The 22,541-nt window shown below is 39.8% G+C and overlaps 3 protein-coding genes across 3 annotated transcripts; 1 reads left to right on the top strand and 2 right to left on the bottom strand.

Moving 5' to 3' along the window:
• Nucleotides 1–218: 218 nt before the first annotated feature.
• On the top strand, nucleotides 219–18,650 carry LOC129780540 (elongator complex protein 3). The gene is made up of 4 exons (XM_055788911.1): nucleotides 219–389; nucleotides 452–693; nucleotides 750–2,131; nucleotides 18,620–18,650. Exons 1-4 carry the CDS (start codon nucleotides 368–370, stop codon nucleotides 18,633–18,635), a joined length of 1,662 nt encoding a protein of 553 aa, XP_055644886.1. The 5' UTR covers nucleotides 219–367; the 3' UTR covers nucleotides 18,636–18,650.
• Nucleotides 5,749–7,741, bottom strand: LOC129780541 (solute carrier family 17 member 9). The gene is made up of 4 exons (XM_055788912.1): nucleotides 7,420–7,741; nucleotides 6,581–7,361; nucleotides 6,306–6,522; nucleotides 5,749–6,243 (listed from the first exon to the last, which is right to left on the bottom strand). The coding sequence occupies exons 1-4, from the start codon at nucleotides 7,500–7,502 to the stop codon at nucleotides 5,996–5,998; spliced, it is 1,329 nt and encodes a 442-aa protein (XP_055644887.1). The 5' UTR covers nucleotides 7,503–7,741; the 3' UTR covers nucleotides 5,749–5,995.
• On the bottom strand, nucleotides 16,219–18,626 carry LOC129780542 (uncharacterized). The gene is made up of 4 exons (XM_055788913.1): nucleotides 17,728–18,626; nucleotides 17,491–17,675; nucleotides 16,563–17,434; nucleotides 16,219–16,436 (listed from the first exon to the last, which is right to left on the bottom strand). The coding sequence occupies exons 1-3, from the start codon at nucleotides 18,184–18,186 to the stop codon at nucleotides 16,957–16,959; spliced, it is 1,122 nt and encodes a 373-aa protein (XP_055644888.1). The 5' UTR covers nucleotides 18,187–18,626; the 3' UTR covers nucleotides 16,219–16,436; nucleotides 16,563–16,956.
• Nucleotides 18,651–22,541: the final 3,891 nt, after the last annotated feature.

Raw genomic sequence — 22,541 nt, 5'->3', positions numbered from 1 at the left:
CAGGCCGATCGGATTGTGAGGCTGTTACGCTAACCATACAACCACTGGCGCCGTCTGTGTAATTATGGTTGTAAAATGTTTTTGTCAAACATGAAATTTGTACTAAATTTTTACCAAATTTTTCTGTCAACGGCCTGTCAATGTTTTTCTGTGATGAATGTAACCTGCTTAGATATTGACCATCCCCTCGTCTTAATGCCATTAATGTCAAATAATTCACCAGATAATGCGTGTTTTGATCTGAGGCGTTTCGATGCAGGATTGAACCAAGGAGCTGGAATTATACCGCCTTGGATTGAACTTCTTGCTCTAAATTGAGCTATTTTGATTGTGAATTCAGCTCTACAGCAATTGAATTTTGCAGAAAATGACGAAGAAAAAGCCCCTAGGTATGCATTACCGCTTACTTAAGTTGTTTCAAATGATTTACACCCCGATTTGAAATCCTTAGGAATTGGTCTGAGTCGCGATGAGCGAATGGTGATCGTAGTGGGTGAAATCATCCAGGAACTGCTCAAAGCACATCGCGAGGGTAAAGACGTAAATCTCAACCGGTTGAAAACAAGAATCGCTTCCAACTATGCACTGGATAGCGCCCCGCGGTTGGTGGACATTATTGCTGCGGTGCCACATGATGCTAAACCCATATTGCTACCGAAACTGAAGGCGAAGCCAATCAGAACGGCCAGTGGGGTAGGGCACGATTCATGCAATTGCATTTATGGTTATTATGATCTAATGATTTGTAGATTGCTGTTGTCGCCGTCATGTGTAAACCACACCGTTGTCCGCACATCAATATGACGGGAAATATATGCGTGTACTGCCCAGGTGGACCAGACAGCGATTTCGAATATTCCACCCAAAGCTACACCGGTTATGAGCCGACCTCGATGCGAGCTATCCGCGCTCGGTACAATCCGTTTCTCCAAACCCGGCATCGTGTGGAGCAACTCAAGCAGTTGGGACATTCGGTTGACAAAGTTGAATTCATTGTCATGGGTGGCACGTTTATGTGCCTGCCCGAAGACTATCGGGATTACTTCATCCGCAACCTTCACGATGCCCTCTCGGGTCATACCAGTTCTAGTGTTGAAGAGGCGGTACGGTATTCGGAGAAGTCGCACACTAAATGTATAGGAATAACGATCGAGACCCGTCCGGATTACTGTCTGAAGCGTCACTTGTCAGATTTGCTATCGTATGGTTGCACGCGATTGGAAATAGGAGTTCAATCGGTTTATGAGGACGTTGCGAGGGATACGAATCGAGGTCACACGGTGAAGGCAACCTGTGAAAGTTTTCAAATGTCGAAAGACGCTGGATTCAAAGTAGTTTCGCACATGATGCCCGATTTACCCAATGTCGACATCGAGAGGGACATTGAACAGTTTATAGAATTCTTCGAGAATCCGGACTTTCGTGCCGATGGTTTGAAAATCTATCCGACGCTGGTCATCCGCGGCACTGGTTTATACGAACTGTGGAAAACGGGTCGCTACAAGAGTTATCCGCCTTCGACCTTGGTTGATTTGGTGGCGAAGATTCTTGCGTTGGTTCCACCGTGGACACGTGTGTATCGTGTCCAACGTGATATTCCTATGCCGTTGGTAAGCTCCGGTGTCGAACATGGAAACCTCCGCGAGTTGGCGCTCGCTCGAATGAAGGATCTTGGAACAGATTGTCGCGATGTAAGAACTCGGGAGGTTGGAATCCAGGAGATCCACAACAAAGTGCGACCCTATGAAATTGAGCTGATTCGTCGGGATTATGTTGCCAACGGGGGATGGGAGACTTTTCTTTCGTACGAAGATCCCAAGCAGGACATTTTGGTTGGGTTGTTGCGGTTGAGAAAGTGCTCGCCGGATACTTTCCGGTCGGAGTTATTGGATAACTGTTCGATTGTGCGTGAGCTCCATGTGTACGGTTCGGTGGTACCGGTGAATGCAAGGGATCCAACCAAGTTCCAGCATCAAGGTTTCGGAATGCTGCTGATGGAGGAAGCCGAACGAATCGCCCGGGAGGAGCATGGTAGTGGGAAGCTAGCCGTTATATCGGGTGTTGGTACGAGGAATTACTATCGTAAGATGGGGTACGAGCTGGATGGACCCTACATGTCCAAGATGCTTCTGTAAGTAGAGTCCCAATATAGTAGTTATGTTGTAATCATAATTGAAAAATGCTTACAAAAACACTGCTCGAAAAACAGATGTCTGTTGTAGTTTCTCAAAAAAATAGCTACTAAAAGAAATGTCCCTGAGCGTAATGGCGGAAAATAACTATGACTGATTTTACACTTATTATAAACTAGATGACCCGACGAACTTCGTCCCGCCCAAAATAGATTTTTTGATTTGAATACTTTCAAACATCCACGTTTTCTTACTAAGTGAACGTTAGTGAGTCCAATCACTGAACTCTTCATTGATTGATTACCATTTGACCCTTTACAATTTCCTTTTACTATAAATTGTCCAGTACTTCTACAAAAATTCGTCCTTATAATATAAAATTATTTTCAGACACAATTCTCGTTCAAGATTCTTCAAGCATTTGGAAATAACATGTTTCTGCGTTGCATGGAATACATGTTTGATACAGAGAATATTAAAAAATAAAGAAAGCTCAAATCGGACCATTCTTTCCTCGGGTTTAGGGCACACCAATACATTTGGCCTTCCATTTTTGTTTATAAAGATAGAAGATATAGGAATGCATTAATCCGTCTGAAAATCCTTTTCCACTTTCGAACAAACATAAATTTTGTTAGCGCAAACATCAAATGGACTAACAACGCTTAGCTGATTGTAGAACATATGGGAATTAAATTTTCCGAGTTTTCCGATTTTTCTCTCCGCTATATTGATCTACGGGAAGAGACGAATACAACGAAATATAGGTGACTCAAATTGAGCCATTCCTTCCTCGGTTTTGCTTTTACCAACACATTTGGCCTTCCATTTTTATTTATAGACTAGCTGATCCGGCAAACTTCGTCCCGCCCAAAATTTGTTTTTCGTTATAAGTACCTTCAAACATTCACGTTTTCTTACTATGAGCAAGTTCATGGGTCCAATCGCAGAACTGTTCATTGATTGATCTTCTAATCGACCCCGTTGAATTTTGTGAGGCAGCTCCCTCTCAGAGAGTGGGATGGAGTGTCTAACCACCGGAAAAACATTTATTGCACCCTAAAACCTCCGCATGCGAAATTTGGTTCCATTTGCTTGATTAATTCTCGAGTAATGCAGAAATTTGTCTTCCATTTGTATGGCAGCCCCCTCTCAGAGAGAGGGGAGGAGTGTCTATTCACCATGGAAACGTTTCGTGTCTCCTAAAACATTCGCATGACAAATTTGGCTCCATTTGCTTCATTAGTTTTCGAATTATGCAGAAATTTGTCTTTCATTTGTTTGGCAGCTTTCCCTTAGAGAGGGGAGTGGAGCGTCTAACTACCATGAAAACATTTATTGCACCCTAAAACCTCCACATGCCGAATTTGGTTTCATTTTCTTGATAAATTCTCGCGTAATGCAGAAATTTGTGTTTCATTTGTACGGCAGCCCCTCCTTAGAGAGGGGGGGTGGAGAGTTTAACCACCATAGAAACATTTATTGCACCCTAAAACCCCCATATGCCACATTTCGTTTCATTTGCTTGATTGTTTCTCGAGTAATGTAGAAATTTGAGTTTCATTTGTATGGCAGCCCCACCCCCTTAGAGAGGGGGAAGGGGTCTCAAACCATCACGAAACCCTTCCCCGGCCCCAAAAACCCCTGCATACCAATTTTCATGTTGATCGGTTCAGTAGTTTCCGAGTCCATATTCCGAGTATATATATATATATATATATATATATATATAAATGGATTTCTGTCTGTCTGTCTGTCTGTCGGATTCTTATGGACTCGGAAACTACTGAACCGATCAACATGAAAATTGGTATGCAGGGGTTTTTGGGGCCGGGGGAAGGGCATATATATATATATATATATATATATATATATATATATATATGTATATGTATATAGAAGATATAAGATATGGAAACGAAAACAACAAAATACAGGAGGCTAAAATTGGACAATCCTTTCTTCGGGTTTTCGCTTACCAACAGATTTTGCCTTACATTTTATATATATATATATATATATATATATATATATATATATATATATATATTTGCCTTACAAAAATATATAATTTTATGTTTTTATTTACATATAGATAGATATAAGATATGGAAATGCGTTATTTCGCCTGAAAAACCACTTACGAACGAAGATCAATTTCGATAGCGCAAACATCGAATGGACTAACAACGCTTATTATGATGTAGTTTTCGAACATGGAATTCAATTTTCAGACCTTCCTTCAGGATTTTCCGAAAATTTTCCGGTTTTTCTCTCCACTATATTGATCTACGGGAAGAGACGAATACAACAAAATAAAGAAGGCTAAAATCGGACCACCCCTTCTTCGGGTTTTCCGCTTACCAGAGCAGAGCACTTTTTATAACAAAACAAAATATATATATATAGATAGATAGATGAAAATGATAGATGACAGATGATGCTACATCCGTTGAAGAGATTGAATCTAATTCACAACATTATTCCGCCAATGCACTCGGTTCATAGCTACAGTTCTTCAACTCCCGGCTGCACCGATTCTTGCCAAGGCCTGCTCCCCCTGATCCAAACAACTTACTCGCTGGGCTCCTCTCCTTCTTGTTCCTACCGGATTCGATGCGAACACCATCTTTGTAGAGCTGCTGTCCGGCAATCTTGCAATATTCCCTGCCCATCGCACTCGTTCAGCCTTGGCGTCTTCCTGGATACTGGGTTCGCCGTAAAGTTACTCCGTTTTTCCGTACACCACCGTATATTCTTATGGACTCGGAAACTACTTAACCGATCAACATGAAAATTGGTATGTAGGAGTTTTTGGGGTCGGGGAAGGTTTTCATGATAGTTTGAGAACCCTCCCCCCTCTCTAAGGGGGGGCTGCCATACAAATAAAACACAAATTTCTGCATTACTCGAGAATCAATCAAGCAAATGAAACGAAATTTGGCACATGGAGGTTTTAGGGTGCAATAAATGATTCTATGGTGTTTCGACACTTCTCCCCCCTCCCTTAGGGTGGGCTGTTATGCAAATAAAAAACAAATTTCTGCATAACTCGAAAACTAATCAAGCAATTGGAGCCAAATTTGGCATGTGGAGATTTTAGGGGGCATGAAAAGTTTCTATGGTGAACAGACACTCCTCCCCCTGTCTAAGGGGAGAAGAGGGGACGGGTCTGTCTCTATTCTATCATATTTTCTGTAACAAACATTTATTCCATGTAACGGAGAAACATGTTATTTGCAAGTGGTTGAAAAATCTTGAACGAGAATTCTGTCTGAAAATAATCTGATATTATAATGATGAGTTTTGGTAGTAGTACTAGGAATTTTTTAGTAAGAGGTAAATTTAACGGGGTCGATTATAAGATCAATCAATGAACAGTTCTGCGATTGGACTCCTGAACTTGCGCTTAATAAGAAAACGTGAATGTTTGAAGGTATTACAATATACAAAAAAAAAAAACAATAAAACACAAAATTTGGGCGGGGCGAAGTTACCCGGCAAACTTCGCCCCGCCCAAATTTTGTGTTTTATTGTTTTTTGCAATGCAATGTTCCTGATATTAAACGATGCAACGATTGTATTATTTAACATAATAAATAAGCATTTCAAAATATTTCAGCTTTACGTCCGCTTTATTTTGGATGGAAAAAAGTCTTCAACCACAGATTAGTGGTTTCATAAACATTTCGCTTTGCTTCGCCTCTCGACGACGACAGTTTGGTACATTTTCACCAGCTAGGGATGAGTCACAGATTACAATCAATTCTTAGTAAAATCAAAAATTCGCTAAGTTTGAATTTTGCCTGCTTTGACGGAAACTTTTAATGAGTCCACAATGCACACGCTTTGTTTCCGGCTCCTCAAACGATTGCCTCGGTTGCACCGAAGATTGTAAACACAATCCAGCCAAAGGTGTTGATGGCCGCGGCCGTACTGAACACCGCCGACCAGCTCTGGGTGAGCTCCAGTATGTGACCTGCCAGGTAAACTCCCAAAAACCCGGGAATAGCGCCAACGGTGTTCATCAACCCGAACACGCTGCCCGAGTGACTCGGTGCCAGGTCCTGGGGGTTCACCGTGACGGCGTTGTTGTGGAATCCAGAGAGACCTACGAGATTTCCATGTTTAACCCAATTTTCAATAGTAGTTTCTTTTTCAAAGGGCACTTACCTATAATGATTGACATGCAGGTGAGGGCAGTGTTAAATTCCCCCGAGTGACACATCGTGAATAAAGCTATGTTCTGCCCAAGGAAACAAATGCTTTGCACGAATTTTCTTATTCGCGTAAGAGACCACTGTTTTGCGGTAAGCTTCTCCGTCAGCATCTTGCCGAGGAAGGTTACCGGCGGTAGCGCCAGCCAGGGAATCATATTCACCACCCAGCCCTGTAATTAGATTTATGTAATTAACTACGTGTGAATGATTTATAACAGTTCAAAGTACCTTTGCATGAGGGAAATTTTCGTGGAAATACGTGGGCAACCACGACAGAAGAACGAAGAAACAATTCATCTCGCAAGCATGCGCTAGGACACATGCCCAGAAAGAAGCTCTTCCGAACAGCCTAAGCCAGGGTACGGCTTCCGATGAGCCAAGCTTCGAACAGATTCTGCTTGGTTGTGAAATATTGATAATCCGATTGCGATCGGAAGACATGGTATAGTAACGTAGTAGCAAGGTCCACGACAATCCAAGAAATCCGATCACTCGAAAAACGGTTGGCCATCCGAAATAGTCCAGGATGAAGGATCCTAGGATACCGGTGAGTAAGGTACCGAGTGCCGACCCGGACGTGAGAATGCTAAAAAAGCTTGTGCGTTCGCTCGCACTCAGATTCTGACTAGTGATGCTGATCATGCTTGGGAAGTGTACCCCCTGGCAGGCCCCATTGACAATCCGCACCGCGACGATGAACGGAATTGAATAGCTGGATAGATAAGACGCTGATGTGATTATATTTGGCATCCAAAAAGTGATCAGCGACCAGCCGATCGCAGCCAACAGGATAACCTTCTGACCGCCAAACTTATCACTAAGATACCCTCCGAGAACCTGTGTGAGCGTGTAGCCCCAAAAGAAGGAGCTCAACACGGTCCCAGAGTCTGTTTTGCTCCACTTACGCTCCGATGCCACTGCCGGAACGAGAAGGGGCATTGTCGTACGTGTTGAGTAAAGCATGCATGTTCCAGCCAGTAGAGTCAGGAACCAAGTGCGTTTTTCGCTCCTACAAATTGATACGCGTTGTGAGAAAAAGGGTTCATTAACTGTGTCAACTATTTTACCTGTTCCATATACTTTGGCTATCATTCAAATCACGCAGCAGCGAATACTTCAGCTTCTCCTCCATTGGGGTAGGTTTGACCATTTTTTTCGTCTGTTGTTCCTCTCCGTGTGATCAGCAATTCTACAGCGTCATTGTTGAAAATTAAAATTTCCTTCCAAACTTCGACGAGGGTTTTCACTATGTAATATCTTGATTATAATAAATAAACGCCAACCAGACAACCACAGCCACGGTGAATGTTTTGGTTTTCCTCTTAGCTGTTTGCCGTGATGCTTGAGTTATTTGGCTGTCAGTGACTACTGAAAATACTGAAAACAAAGGCGGTTTGACGTTATTTTCCGTCAATCTGATACGTGTTGGTATTGGAAAAGGGATGTCAACGCTTATGGAAGTATTGAATATGTGAACAGTGGGTAAATTTTTGACGTAGGACTACGTCTTTCATTTCTATACTGGGGTGTAAATTCTATGTTTCGAAAATGACAGCGTTACGCCGGAGCAACTAGATTTTGAGCGAAAATGGTATAATAAACACTTCATTCGAAAGATAAAATGTCTATTGTAGTAATATGATACACTATCATATTTCCCTCTTATGCAGAGATCGAAATTCTCGCTCGGCTGCGCGATAAATATTCATTCAATCAATCTAGTTTTCGATGAACTGTGTATTGTTGATATTTTCGTCTCTTCCTTTTCACCGAAAATTCTTTTTCAGAGAGAAAGAGATGTCGAAAATCTCTATCTCGGAAGTTCAACGAGAATGCTTTTTCGTCTCTCATTTGGTACTGAAGATATGGAGCGAAAAAATCAAAGCTAACTTTACCAACATTAGTCTAGAGATGGGCAAATCAGCTCATCATGGTGAGCGGCTCAGAGCCGTCCAGCTCATATAAGTGAGCTGCTCATTCGGAACAGCTCTTCAGCTCAATTGAATTTTGCGGCTGTCCACACAATTGGATAACTACCATGGGACATTCATAACTACCATATGGGACATCATTTTCTTAATAGACGGAAATCAAAAAAATAAACGAATTTAATTTGTAATTGTACACAAACTAAATTTCATACGGATTCTAATAATATAATATACAACAAATATTGAATGCTGAAATCCAACATAGAAGATGCTTAGGATATACTGAACTTAAACAACAGAAGAACCAGCAGTAGCCAAATAAAATGCCTTCAGAAATATTGGCTGAGACAACGTTTTTTGATAAAACTAGCGAGATATTTTTTTTGCATCCAAGGATATAAAAATAAATCCATAAAATCATCAAATCATAAATCCAATAAATCGCAACGAGAAGCAATTCTTCGTCATGACAAAGGTAACAAAAGGACCATTATCAATCATCAGCATTTATGGCGGGTAGTTTTCTGAATTGTTTTGATTCAGCACGCGGAAATAAATTTATGTGTTTGAACAGTCATGTTTAAATAACAATATAATATAGTAATTCCATTTACAAGCATATAATAATTTTTATTATTTTGTTTGGCGATGTAAGAAAAATTCAATGAAACGATTGAATATCTTCAAAACAAAAACCTTTTTGCTCTCTGGCATCTCTGCTAAAGCTAAAGAACGAAGAGGGACACACGAAAACAAACTGACGTCATATCATAAAGCGCGGGAGACGAAAAATTCTTCCGCGTCTCAAAATTCACACTCTATGCTGCTTTTGCGCTCCACAGCTATGCAGTTCATCAGCTCAACAGCTCAACAGCTCAACAGCTCAGCAGCTCATAAGCTCAACAGCTCAACAGCTCATCAGCTCAACAGCTCAGCAGCTCATCAGCTAAACAGCTCAGCAGCTCATCAGCTCAACAGTTCAACAGCTCATCAGCTCTCCAGCTCCGTAATGAGCTGATGAGCTGCGTTGTTTTGATTGCGAGCCGATCCGAATCCGCTCACTATGACGAAGCGATTCGAATGAACAGCTCATGAGCGGATGGCACATCTCTACATTAGTCTGTTAGAGCAGCATCCAAACGATCTGCATTTGGACAGCGTGTGAATTGTACAAATATTAATCCATCTCATGTTCACTTCACGATGAAACCCAATATTGTCGCATGTTTTCAGCTGTACTGAAGAAGTGAAAAACCATTATCGGCATCAAGGAGTCACTGAAAACGAGACCATTTTTCGGCAATCATAACTCACCGAAAAATAAAAATCGGCTCTGCGTTTCTCGCGAGAATCGAAGTGAGCGTTTAATATCCTCCTATATTTTCAGCTATGTTTCTCTGGGGGTGAAAATGGATGTTTTTCGTCTCAAATCGGCGAGCATTTCGATCTCTGCTCTTTTGTATCTAGTGATTTCCGATTTTTGAAATTAATCGTTCATCAGCTAATCGAATACTTTTCAGCAGTTTGTTATTCGATACGATTAATCGCCCCAAATAATCGATTAATCGTCACAGTGAGATAAATAATTAGTTAGACTAATATTTCTTATTTGCTAGAAAGCCATCAGGAATCAAAAAGTGAAAAAAAAAATTCCACCTGAAAATCAATTATAATCTCTTACGCTCCCCTAAACTCGTACACGAAGCTCAATTCGCGTTGAAGACATTGAGCTTCTTTTACGAGTTTAGGGGAGCGTCAAAGATAATGATTGAATTTCAGGATAAAACTACAACGGTCGTACGTTTTATATTCGATTCGATTAATCGACGTAAATTATTCGTTCGCTTCGATTATTGGTTGCGCAGTGTTCGTTCGATTAATAATCGATTTCTGTAGGAAGTATTCGATTAATCGATTAATCGAACGATTATCGGGGATCACTATATGTATCCATATCTATTATTACCGTTAAACACAAACCATGTGCTTGAGTTTACTTGAACCATAAATTAAACACTCATGTTTGTCACCCAAATTCTCGACCTACAAAGAAGCAATACAGTCAGCACCAAAATCTTTTCCTTTTTCTTGTTGTCCCTTCAATTTTTATTGATGCCAGTTGAGCATAACAAATTCTGTTGCTTATGATTATTATTGCCAGATGTGAACTCCTTTGCTTACATTCCGTTGTTTACCAAACATGCTCCGCGCGTCGCTTCCCTTTAGTTAAGTTTACCACTGTAACAATTTTGGAAAATAAGGTACATTCAACAACCAACAGTCATAGAGTGAAGAACCTGCATCCGAAGTCCAATCGTGTTGCCACACTATGCGTTATATACTTGCTACTTTTCGATCCAAAAACTTGTTTGAATAGCTCTAAAATTGCTTTCAAACCAGGCTATTGAAATCACACCAATCGGTATATAAGCAAGTGCCGCTCGGAAATCCACTCAACAAAATTAACTGTTACTAGTGTTTTGTAGAACATGCCTTGAGCAAAAAATTAAATATTCTAAATATGTAAATGAGGATTTAAAAAAAATGTAAGAGGTTGTATCTAGGACACGACCGCGTATTTTCAACGTAGAACTACGCAATTATATTATGCAATCCACTTGTTTACCACTTCGAATATTATTTTAGAATGCATCGAAATTTTTGTAATATATTAAGTTCTTCGTTACAAATAAATTTGATGAACGTCCTTTTACGTTTGATATGATGCCTAGGACTACCAAAATATGTGAACGAAAGAATTTTCAAACGATCATTGTATTTTACATTTTCCTCTGAAATTAGTGCACATCTTATGTTTACGTAGTTCTCGAACCGCGAAAGTTCACCTCTAGTATCTGAAATGACGATTTTCCTAGGATTCTCAGTTTAAAAGTATGTTTTAGGGACACATATTCCAGTTTGCACAACGACGAGCGAGTACAAAAGTACTCAACACCAAAAAATACCCCCGACTTACATGTATTTGCAAAGCGGATTCTCCCAGGCACATTAATTTTGATGTCCGTGTTAGGGAAACACAGCTCAGTTGGAAAAAATACCCCCAACTTGCATGTTTTGACAAAGCGGATTCCCCCAGGCACATTGATTTTAAAGTTCGTGTTAAGGAAACACACCTCAGTGGGAACAAAAATATCCCCAAATTGCATGTATATTTGCAAAGCGGATTTCCACAGGTACATCGATTTTGAAGCTTGTGTTGGGGGAATCGTAAATCGGGCCAATCGAAACATGGCAGTTAGAGCGTTTAGATAACGCCTGGCATTTTACAATTATTCAATTAATTACATTATAACGTTTTATTAGTTGTGATAGACGCGTAGAAATATTTCCTATCAATTGATGCAAACATATTTCCGATCTGTTAAGAAATGTTCAAATTATGAGCATTCGAAATACGGGTAGGGTTAGCACCCAAATCGGCAGAACACATGTATGGGAAAAAAGGAAGTTCTTCCAGTTTTCATGAATTCAAACCGTTAAGAGATTAGCTAAATGTAATGTAAAGCATATCAAACAAATGTTAGAGAACTTCCGATTCGATTGGTATGCAAATCATGAGAATTCGTTCACAGTTCACGTTAACTTTATTTCATAAAAACGTGACCTGTTTTCTGATTTGGCACCCTTCCTGAAAGACGTAGTTCGACGTCAAAAAAAAATGAGTGGGTTATATCTATGATATAACCGCAAGGTTGACGTGGAACTACCTTAGCTTAGCAATCATTCGTTTGTATTGATTAAATTCTTGATTGAATGAAACAGTTTCCAAATTCAATTGAGTTCAATATATTTGCTCTGTGAGTGAAAAAAATGAACAAATGCCGTGTAAAGTCAATTCATTTATTGTGATTGATTGTTCTTCGTTACAAGTAAATTTAATGACGGACCTTTTACGTTTGGTATGATGACTAGAACAAAATATATGTACGGAAGAATTATCAAACGTTTGATGAACCAGCCTAAGGCTGAAAATCTTTTGTCCAATAAAGACAAAAAAAAAATTATCAAACGATTATTTTATTTTACATTTCCCTCTGAAGTTTACATCCCAAAAGTGTACATACTTCTCGAATCTCGAATTTGCTTGAAACTGGGAAGTTCATTCGCTTCTAGTGTCTGCACGATTTTCCCAGGTTCCTAAGTTTAGAAGATCATGTTAAGACAGACATATTCTACTCTGCACAAAGGCAAGCGAGGACAAAAGTACTCGCAGTTTGCATTTATTTGCAGAGCCGATTTCCCCAGAAACCTCGGAACACATTTCGGTGGGGACAAAAGCTCCCCCTACTTTCGTGTGTTCTTCTTCTTCTTTTTGGCTTTAAGAGGGTTTAAACTTTTCAGTTCACTCGCCTCTAGGCTCTTTCGTGTGTTTGCAATGCCGATTTCGCTGCTTGGTTCTAAAGTCTGTGTTAGGGAACATTTTTCGATGAGAACAAAAGTCCCCCTACTTTCATGTATTTGCAATGCCGATTTCCCCAAGGCTGCTTGGTTTTGATGGCTGTGTTAGGGAAACCGTAAATCGGGCCAACCAAAACGATGCAGTTAGGGCGTTTAGATAACGCCTAATATTTTACAGTTATTCAATTGTTTATCTAATGAAAAACAACATTTTGTTAGTTGCGATAGATGCGTAGAAATATTCCCTATCAAGTGATGCAAACATCTCTCCTATCCAGTACGAAATGTTCGAGCTATAAGCATTCGAAATCTTTCATTTTTTCCTGCATGTTCTGTGTTTAGGTTTTCATTTTACCCTCCATATATTCCGGTTAGACGTAGTCCCACGTCAAAAAGATGAAAAGTAAAATTACTGTATCACTTGTCATGTAAAGAATAGATTAGTCTAAGTAAATTGAAAATAAAAATGTATTTCTGCAAAAAAAAAATGGAATCCGCTCCATTCTTTGTGTGGACACCGACTGGACAACATCGTTGCTGGACGAGCTGAACGACGAGGGATCGAGTGCCTTTCTCAAGGCAATGAGGGTGGAGGTGTAGTGCAGGAGTAGAGTAAAGTTTTTCCAAGGGCCTTTCTCAAGGATAGAGATGAATGAACTGAAAAAGTTCAAAATCTCTATAATCAAAAACCAGACCAAATCCACTCAATTGTGATTGCGCAATGATTGAGGTACGATGGCTGCAATGATGTTTCCCTAACACAGACTTCAAAACCATGGAGTCTGGGGAAATCGGCATTGCAGAATAGATCCAAGCTGCCAAATGATGCCATTTAGTGTGCTGTTGAGTCAAATGCGCAAATAATGAGCTATTTTGAAAGCTTAAAAATGATTTGTATGTATGCGTGCAGACATCTCTTTCTGTTTTCTTTTCTCATTTGGGATTGTGCCATACGACGTCAATGGGGACCGAACCTAGGCCGGCTGGAATGCAAAGCTAATTTACACGACCACGCTATCCACATGGCTAATGATGCTTAAGAAGTTGTTCGGCAAATACGTGATAATATTGCACCTGATTATAAAATAAAATTGGGAAGTGTTTTCTAAGAGTAAAAAAGGAGCGCATGAAGGAGAACAATATCTATCTCGGTCTGGGCCGTGTATGTGGCAAAGCATGCAGAAAGCTAATTTGTCTTTTGTTTCGCTCGCTCGTATTAATCTTATATTGCTGTACCATCGATATGATACGAATGCTTACCAGTATTTGTGAGTCATGACATTTTCTGTTAAGTTATGTCTCATTTAATGTCATAAATTGGGAAGACAAAACATGAGCTACAAATCAATTTTGGGTGTACTTTTGTACCCACTTGCGTTTCTGTAAATCGGAATGTTTCTCTAACACAGGTTTCAAAACCATGGAGCCTGGGGAATTCGGCATTACAGAATAGATCCAAGCTGCGGGTACTTTTTACTCACTTGTGTTTCTGCAAATTCTTGAATTTCTTCAACTTGAATTTTTCCAACATTTTATACTTTTCTATTGTTAAAAAAAATAAAAATTTTAACAAAATGAATGATATGTTAAAAAGATTTGTATCTTTTTCCCTTGCAGCTGACACTGGTGATTCTAGTTATTCTTGTTAGCTAAGCTGGTTCAATCTCGATTTTCGATACACTTTATTCAACTGTGCCGCTGTCCAGTCACGTTATCACAGCTGGTGGTTCTCGTCAACACAATACAAAGCTTTTCCCGTTCGGAGAATTTTCAGACGACACGGTTGAATCCTTATTTCAGATAAGACTTTACCACCATTTTATTTATCACTAAAATCTGCATCCCCTACACACTTCAAAGAGTTTACTAAAGAGTAATTCTACGTCAAATCAAATGGCTGTCCCCACCCTCTGCGATTTTTTAGTACACCCAGGTTTTTTTACGCGGGGGATACGTACCTCGTAAAAAAAACCGCGTTAATTGGAAAATCCGCGTGTAAAAATCGCGTTAAATCGAAAATCCGCGTAAAAAAACCGCGTTAATTGGAAAATCCGTGTAAAAAAACACCGCGTTAAGTGTGATTCACATACAACATCTACGTCACGTTCACGTTCCGTCCCGTCACGTTGCGTCAATTATTCTTCCAAGCAGTTCTTATGCAAACATTCACATAAACCGGCAACGGTAACTTCGACTTGCCGTTGCTGGTGTATATGAATAAATAGGAATTGCATGAAGAATAATTGACGCAACGTGACGTGGATGTTGTATGTGAATCGCACTTTAATTGGAAAATCCGCGTAAAAAAAAACAGGTCACCTAAAATCTACGTAAGCATCGTGATAGAGTGCGGCATTAATTTCCGTCATAAGCGCTAAGTTTCGACGCAAGCATTGATTACCGTTATATGCTCTGACGGAGCATGAAGACGAAATGTGAGCGGTGTGAGCGATGTAATATTGCTCTAGTCTTTTCTTACGCGGTACCCGCGTAAAAAAATTTCTTGAGATTTTCCTAATGATCTTAGCATCATCTGTTGCACTATGTTGCAACGACAACCATTTCTGAATCGTGACGTAGGATAAAAAGTAGATATATTTCAAGAATTTCAAGCTCAAAAGATCACACGTTGACCACTGCCAACCTGCTACATCAACCGCAAGGCCAGACCCTTCAAAAAAACAATGTTATCTGTTTTCAGGGATCAGCAAGGTGTAAACTAGTACGACCTTTTGAAAACCGACGAAACTGTTAATAGTAAACGTTACTGAAAATATTTGATTGAATTCAACTATCTTCTGCTCCAAAACAACCGGGATTCCAGAAAAGGCAACCCAAAATTTTTCTTGATGACAATGTCGCGTCATGGGGGGGTCTCCGTAGCCACATTGGTTGCGCGTTCGCTTAGTAAGCGATCGATGGTGAGTTCAAAACTCAGGACCCTCATTGACCATCTTTGTGTTGTTACAGAATAGCTACGTCCACGCAACAATCATCAGCGATGGAGATCGATCCACGGTCGAAATTAGATCGATTCATCCATACAACTGCTCTGCTCTGCAAGACACATCGGGCTGCTGTTCTATAAATAGCTCAACAATGATCAATCAACTTTCTCCGCTGTCCGGTGGTCTAACTGGATAATGGAAGAAAAATACAATACAGAATACTCTTACTCCTAAATGGCTACTGTGTAAATGTACCATATGCAATGGTATAGAAGGAATACTGGCGAATGGCAACTGTGTAATGTAATGTGCTATAATTATAGATATGATAACCATGTGACATGTACACTATAAAAATTCGGCTCTGTTACAGCTAAAATGCTAATGAGCCTGAAATAAATGAATGGGATAAAAAAAAATGTCGCGTCACATCGAGCAAGACAAATTTTCCTTAAATCCTACGTTTATTAGGCATTTTACAAAAATGTTTCGACGCCCTGCCTTGCGGCCTTACGGCAATTGACCGGAACTTTAGCCATGATCGAAGAAAAGATGGATTTCGACCATGTTTCTCAGAACGGTTGCTTTTTCTAGACGTGGTCTGGGATATTTTCCCAAGACCTTCACGTGCCGTGTTGGATACGGACTTCTGTGCAATTTGGCCGCATTTCGAACAGGAAATCCGGTTCTCACCATTTCCACAGCGCCTGCTTTTTTTCGATCTATCCTATTGTGTGCGCTGCTGACCGCCGTTTGTTTTATTTATCGGAATATAGCAAAAGAGATCTGTTGGGTGGAATAAGAAACAAGTAGAAATATGGGTATCCTTGTTCCAGCCATGTTTATTTTGGTGATAACTCACCGAATTTGCAATGAAAAGACATGAACAAACTTAAAATCAGAGCAGTGTACCTGTATCGTTCAGTTCTTATTGCTTTCGGAAACCGTTTACACTTTGTAGATTGATAACAACATTGCACAACGCTGTTAGCTACTTTGCTAAGGAAAATAACAAAATTTGGCGAAAGACAGTGCGACGAACGATATTGGCTGAAATTTGAAAAGTAAAGCGTGACCAATAGTACTTGGTTGCCAATTTTTCGAATAGTAATAGTTTTGCTAGTATACACAAATATAATTTATCAGAATAAATAAGATAGCGGGTGAGAAAAACAGTATTTTATGTCAAGTGAGCGGAATTATGCTGGCTGGTATAAGGGAGCTTCGCGGTACAATTCTATACAATTTATTTCTTGTATTTAGTTCATTTCTTTCAGGCGCAATTACAACATTGCATAACATATTCCTAATCCAATAGTAATACACGTGGCACCGCTAGGTTCTTAGTAAAATTGTCATGTTCCAAAAATCGATTCATTTGTTGCTTACTCGCTGATTTATATATATTCCCGAATAGCCAAAGCATTTCCCGGCATACCCTGTCCTGGCCATCATTCGAGCAGAATTGGAACAGATCACAGAAGGATATCCTACCGTTGACACATTCATTTATCAGCTTCTCCAGGCAACTCTCACTCAAGGCAATTAGATTAGCTAAAATCCGCACACAAAGAATGATTGTTACGTGATAACTAGACGGATCCTTCTTTTCTGCCACCGGTACCAGGTTCTCTACGCAGCGATCGACAACAAGTTGCGCGATGTGATTGTCCAGCGTTTCGAAATTTGTCAGTTTCAGACATTTGTACAGCAGTTTTAAACCATTCAGTCGGCAGGGTTTTGTTAATACTTCAGGCAACATGCGGGTGAGGATAAACGCTTTGCTGGAAGTATGTTTCTAAATTCAAATTAAATTTAAAAAAAACTGCTCGTAAAATACCTCAAACAGGAATCTTCATAATCAAGCATCAATTCAAGCGTAAGCAAAACCTCATCCAGTAGTTCGCTATCTGGAGCTTCCGCCAATAAACGTTGCAAACTCGCAACAATTCCCTTCGAGTGTATAGCTTTCATTGCTTTTGGCCCAGATGCAATAATATTTTGTAGTGTCCATATACAAATATTCTAAATAAAGAAACTGGTTAGAGGATAATATTTTTGTACCGTTGCTACTTACATTCAATACCCTATTGTTCAAATTCTCCAAGAAAGTAATCAGATACGTCCCGGCAAAAGTGACCACTCTTTCGCAGCAAACCTCTTCGCCGAGCGTCAAGTTGCACAGGCACTCTCCGGCTAGCTGCTGCAGGTCTGAATCGTTACCGGTGAATTCTTTAACTATCACATTAATCGCACCTGTGATGCGTACGAACTCGGAAATATTTTCAGCACTCTGCTGAAATCCGTAGCTGAGTTTAATCAAATCATTTGCATCGGCATGTTTCCTTCGCTTGATTCTCGAGGCTAGTCCTTTTATGTCCTGGCTGGAGATGTTCTCAACTTCGCGCACCTCTTGCAGCATCTGTCCGAGGCCTGCCCGGTTGATATCGGTGCCGGTTTTCCGATGAAGTCGACGTTCCCATTGCAATTCCGCACGTTTGATTTCACGAATTGGTAGTTCGGAACATTCGATCATATCTGTATGAATCCTTAATGTTGTGAATATAATATATTGCAGTGAATTGTGATGGGGATGCAATAATGTATAGTATAATGTTATACTGAACAGCTGGTTCAATCTGAGACGTTTCAATACAGTGAAATACACGGCTTACAGAGACAAGGCTAGCTACTCCGGATCAGTCATTTTTTAGTGACGTCATCTGAGTCGTTGAAGTAAACAATGTGTTCTTATTTTTTATTTTTCGTGCTTTGTAAGTTTGTGCGTTGATAATATAGTTGATTATATTTAACACCATGAATGATTTGATAAAACATTTATCCACAAAGAACATAATTCTCGGTTTTTCGGAGCGCGAAAGAATCTCTTTTTTGGCCCGATAATGTCATTTTCATAATTTATACACCCGCTCACAGCGCATTGAACCATTTTCGATTTTTCATTTCAGGAACATTTACGCGTAAGTCGGAAAACAAAATACAACTGGCGACTGTTTACATTGACGACTCGGATGACGTCATCAAAAAAAAAATGTTTACTCGCTAAAGAGCTAGCCTCAAGCCCCGGGCAAGGGGATATGATCCGCGAGTCAAGATGTGCTACAAATTTAGCTGTCATTGCCAAACCTATCAAATTACTCGGCGAACTCAAGGCAAATCTATGGAACAAGGTGCGCCCATTCGCTAACTAAAAAAAGAATTGTTTTTTGAAAAAAAAATGTATGTGAAATGTAATGATCATGATGATCACAAGGGTCTGAATGATAATATAAAACGTAGAACCCTAGGTTGATCACTTGAAATGTAGTATTATATTATAATGTAAACCAACTTAAGAAATTGAAAGAATTTAAGTGAAATAAAAGGGTTTGAACGTAAAAACGTAATGAATATAATGAATATAGCAATGAGTATTTCATAAAGTATCAGTATATTCCACAAATTGTGCTCAATCGTCTTAATTTACTTTTGTGTATTTTTTAAATGGCTGCAGAAAACCACTTCACGTTTTGACCCACCTGGTAGTATGTTAAGTGCCTTGTTTTACACCAGCTTGAGAGTTTGGCAGTTCTCGCGAGTGACAGTGGTCGCAAATTGCATTTGCGACCCGGACATGTTTGACGCTGTCAAATCCTATGTGCTAGTATACGGATGCCCTCAGGCTGGCTAGCCTTGTCTCTGTAAGCCGTGAGTGAAATATAACTAGCAGAAAGACAATTTAATACATGTATACGAGGGGGAGATACAGAAATTTGAGCACGAATTGCGTACAAGTTTCGTGAGAGAAGCATTCCTTCATTCCCACCTGTAATATTGTTTGCCAACACTTTTCCAACAAATCTGCTAAGAATGACAGACTATTTTATTATTTCACAAGCTATTTAAAACGTTTTTGATTTAAAACGAGTTTTGTGAAAAATGCAGAACCAACAATTTGCCTGACGCGAGTAAGTTTGTTGATGGTGCTTGTGCTAGAGGCGAATGAACTTCAAAGTTTAAAGCCTCTTAAAAACAAAGAAAGAAGAAGATGGTGCTTCGGGGCCTTTTCAGTACTGTTCGATCATTGTTTTATACAGTATTCGTTCGCTAACTGGGTGTTCTTTAACTAGATTGCAGTAGAATCTCGATTATTCGCAAGCGGATGATCCGCGGTTGGTTACTCTCAGTTTTTTTGACGTTGGACATGTTAGTCCAGTTGGCAATTGGAATTCGGTAACTAGGTTCAGTTGGTGGACGCGTACTGTAATTGGCTTGAATTGCGAATATGATGGAAGAATAATCAAGCGACCATTCAGGAAAACTCGTACTAAATTTGTGAACTATTTATTTCGTTTATTTCGTAAGCCTTATGTCATATCTTTTTACACTTACAACCTACATTAGTAGGGTAAGGGGGGGGGGGCAATTTGGACGGCCTAAGCAAATCGCCTAGTTTTTCCGAACCAATATAATCTAAATAAAAAAGGTACTATTGTACACAGAGCTCGATTGTTTTCTCTCAATCAATAATGGGTAATCGTTATATGAAGCTTCAAACTACCAATTACATAATAACATAAAAGAGATGATTTTAAAAAACCATGAAATTTTATATGGAGTGATTTGGTCATGTGTGTGTTGATTCGTAAAAAAACATACTTATGTTTATGTTGTGGCATACCGGTTAACCTGAATACCGGCTAACCTAAATAACATTCATCGTTAAAATCATCGCGACCCGATTCCGCATTCTTACTCACAACCCAAATGATAATAACCACTTTTCCGCATACCACGTTAACATCCTGATTGAAGTATAAAACACCTTTTCACACTTTAGCCTTTTATGAAAGCCGTGGAAAATAGGCAAGAAATCGACTCAAACTTCAGTAGAACATAATTCTTATGGCGGGTTTACATTAGGGAGATCTATAGCTATAGATGGATTTATTCACGTGAAAATAGGTGTAAACGGGTGAGAATAAATATGATACACTTATTCGAGGTATATATAACTTGAATAAATTCAGCATATGTAAACGCTTGTGAATTTCTCACTGGTGAGAAATCACTAAAGTTGGATGCAGTTTTACTTTAGGTGAATAAATTCACCGAAAATATGAATATATTCATTATAGAAGTTCACGCTAGTGTAAACGGTTGATGCGATTTCTATAAATCTCATCATATTTCTTCACATGAATATATCCCTAGTCTAAACCCACCCTTACACGAGGCATTTTTGATGTAGAACTACGTCTTTCATTAAGGGTGCCAAATCAGATAACAGGTCACGTTTTTATGAAATAAAGGAAACATTGATAACTATTTTTGCGGCGAACGGATTTCGGCGATTTACATACCAAACGAATCGGAAATTCCCTAAGATTTGATATGCTATACATTATAATCCCATAGTCTGTATATGGTTTAAATTAATGAAAATTGGAAGCATTCCCATTTCCTCATACATTTGTTCTGTCCGTTTGTGTGCTTTTCCGAACAAAGCTGTCAATAACGAGTAAATTATTGACGAGCAACGAAGGTGAAAGCATAGACCAGCAAAACCAAAGCTTCAACTTTTGGGTAAACCGATCACTCATGCTATGTCATTCAAGTATCTTGGGGTCTGGTTCGACTCCAAATGCACTTGGGGGGTCCATATTAGGTATCTGAGTAAAAAATGCCAACAAAGAATAAACTTTCTCCGTACAATTACCGGCACCTGGTGGGGAGCCCATCCCGAAGATCTTATAATGTTGTATCGAACAACTATTCTCTCAGTGATGGAGTATGGCAGTTTCTGTTTTCAATCAGCTGCCAAAACACACCTCATTAAACTCGAGCGAATTCAGTATCTTTGTCTCCGTATCGCGTTGGGATGTATGCCCTCAACGCATACCATGAGTCTCGAGGTTTTGGCAGGCCTAATCCCACTAAAAGATCGCTTCAATTTATTATCTCTTCGGTTCTTCATCCGGTGTAAGATTATGAACCCATTGGTGATCGGAAATTTTGAGCAGCTGATCGAGCTAAATTTTCACTCCGGATTCATGAGTTCATATCATGAATTCATCTCCATGCAGGTTGATCCTTCTTCGTATATTCCCAACCGTGTTTGTTTCCCTGACTACATCAATTCCTCTGTGCATTTTGATCTGTCCATGAAGCAAGATATCCATGGATATTCAGATTACCAACGATCGAGGATCGCTCCAACGATCTTCGATGAAAAGTATGGGGGTATCAATTGTGATAATATGTACTTTACTGATGGGTCCACTATAAACGAGTCCACAGGATTTGGAGTGTTCAACGAATTTTTTAGCACCTCACACAGTCTTCAGAATCCTTGCTCAGTGTATATTGCTGAATTGGCAGCAATTCATTGGGCGCTGGACAGCGTCGCCTCACGACCTGTTGAACACTATTACATTGTAACGGATAGTCTTAGCTCTGTCGAAGCTATCCGTTCAGTGAGGCCGGAAAAGCACTCGGCGTACTTCCTTGAGAGAATACGAGAAATTTTGAGTGCTTTATCCAGACGCTGTTATGTCATTACCTTTGTCTGGGTCCCTTCACATTGCTCAATTCCGGGTAATGAGAGGGCTGACTCATTAGCAAAGGTAGGTGCGATTGAGGGCGACATTTATCAGCGTCAAATCGCCTTCAATGAATTTTATTCTTTAGTCCGTAAAAATACCATCGCTAATTGGCAACGCAAATGGAATGAAGATGAATTGGGCCGGTGGTTTCACTCAATTTCCCCTAAGGTTAGCCTCAAACCGTGGTTCAAAAGTCTGGACTTGAGTCGGGACTTTATTCGCACCTTCTCCCGACTCATGTCCAATCACTGTTCGTTAGATGCGCTACTCTTTCGTTTCAATCTTG

This window comes from Toxorhynchites rutilus, chromosome 3 (assembly GCF_029784135.1).
Source record: "Toxorhynchites rutilus septentrionalis strain SRP chromosome 3, ASM2978413v1, whole genome shotgun sequence".
NCBI lineage: Eukaryota > Metazoa > Arthropoda > Insecta > Diptera > Culicidae > Toxorhynchites > Toxorhynchites rutilus.
This window is presented reverse-complemented; position numbering and strand designations above follow the sequence as displayed.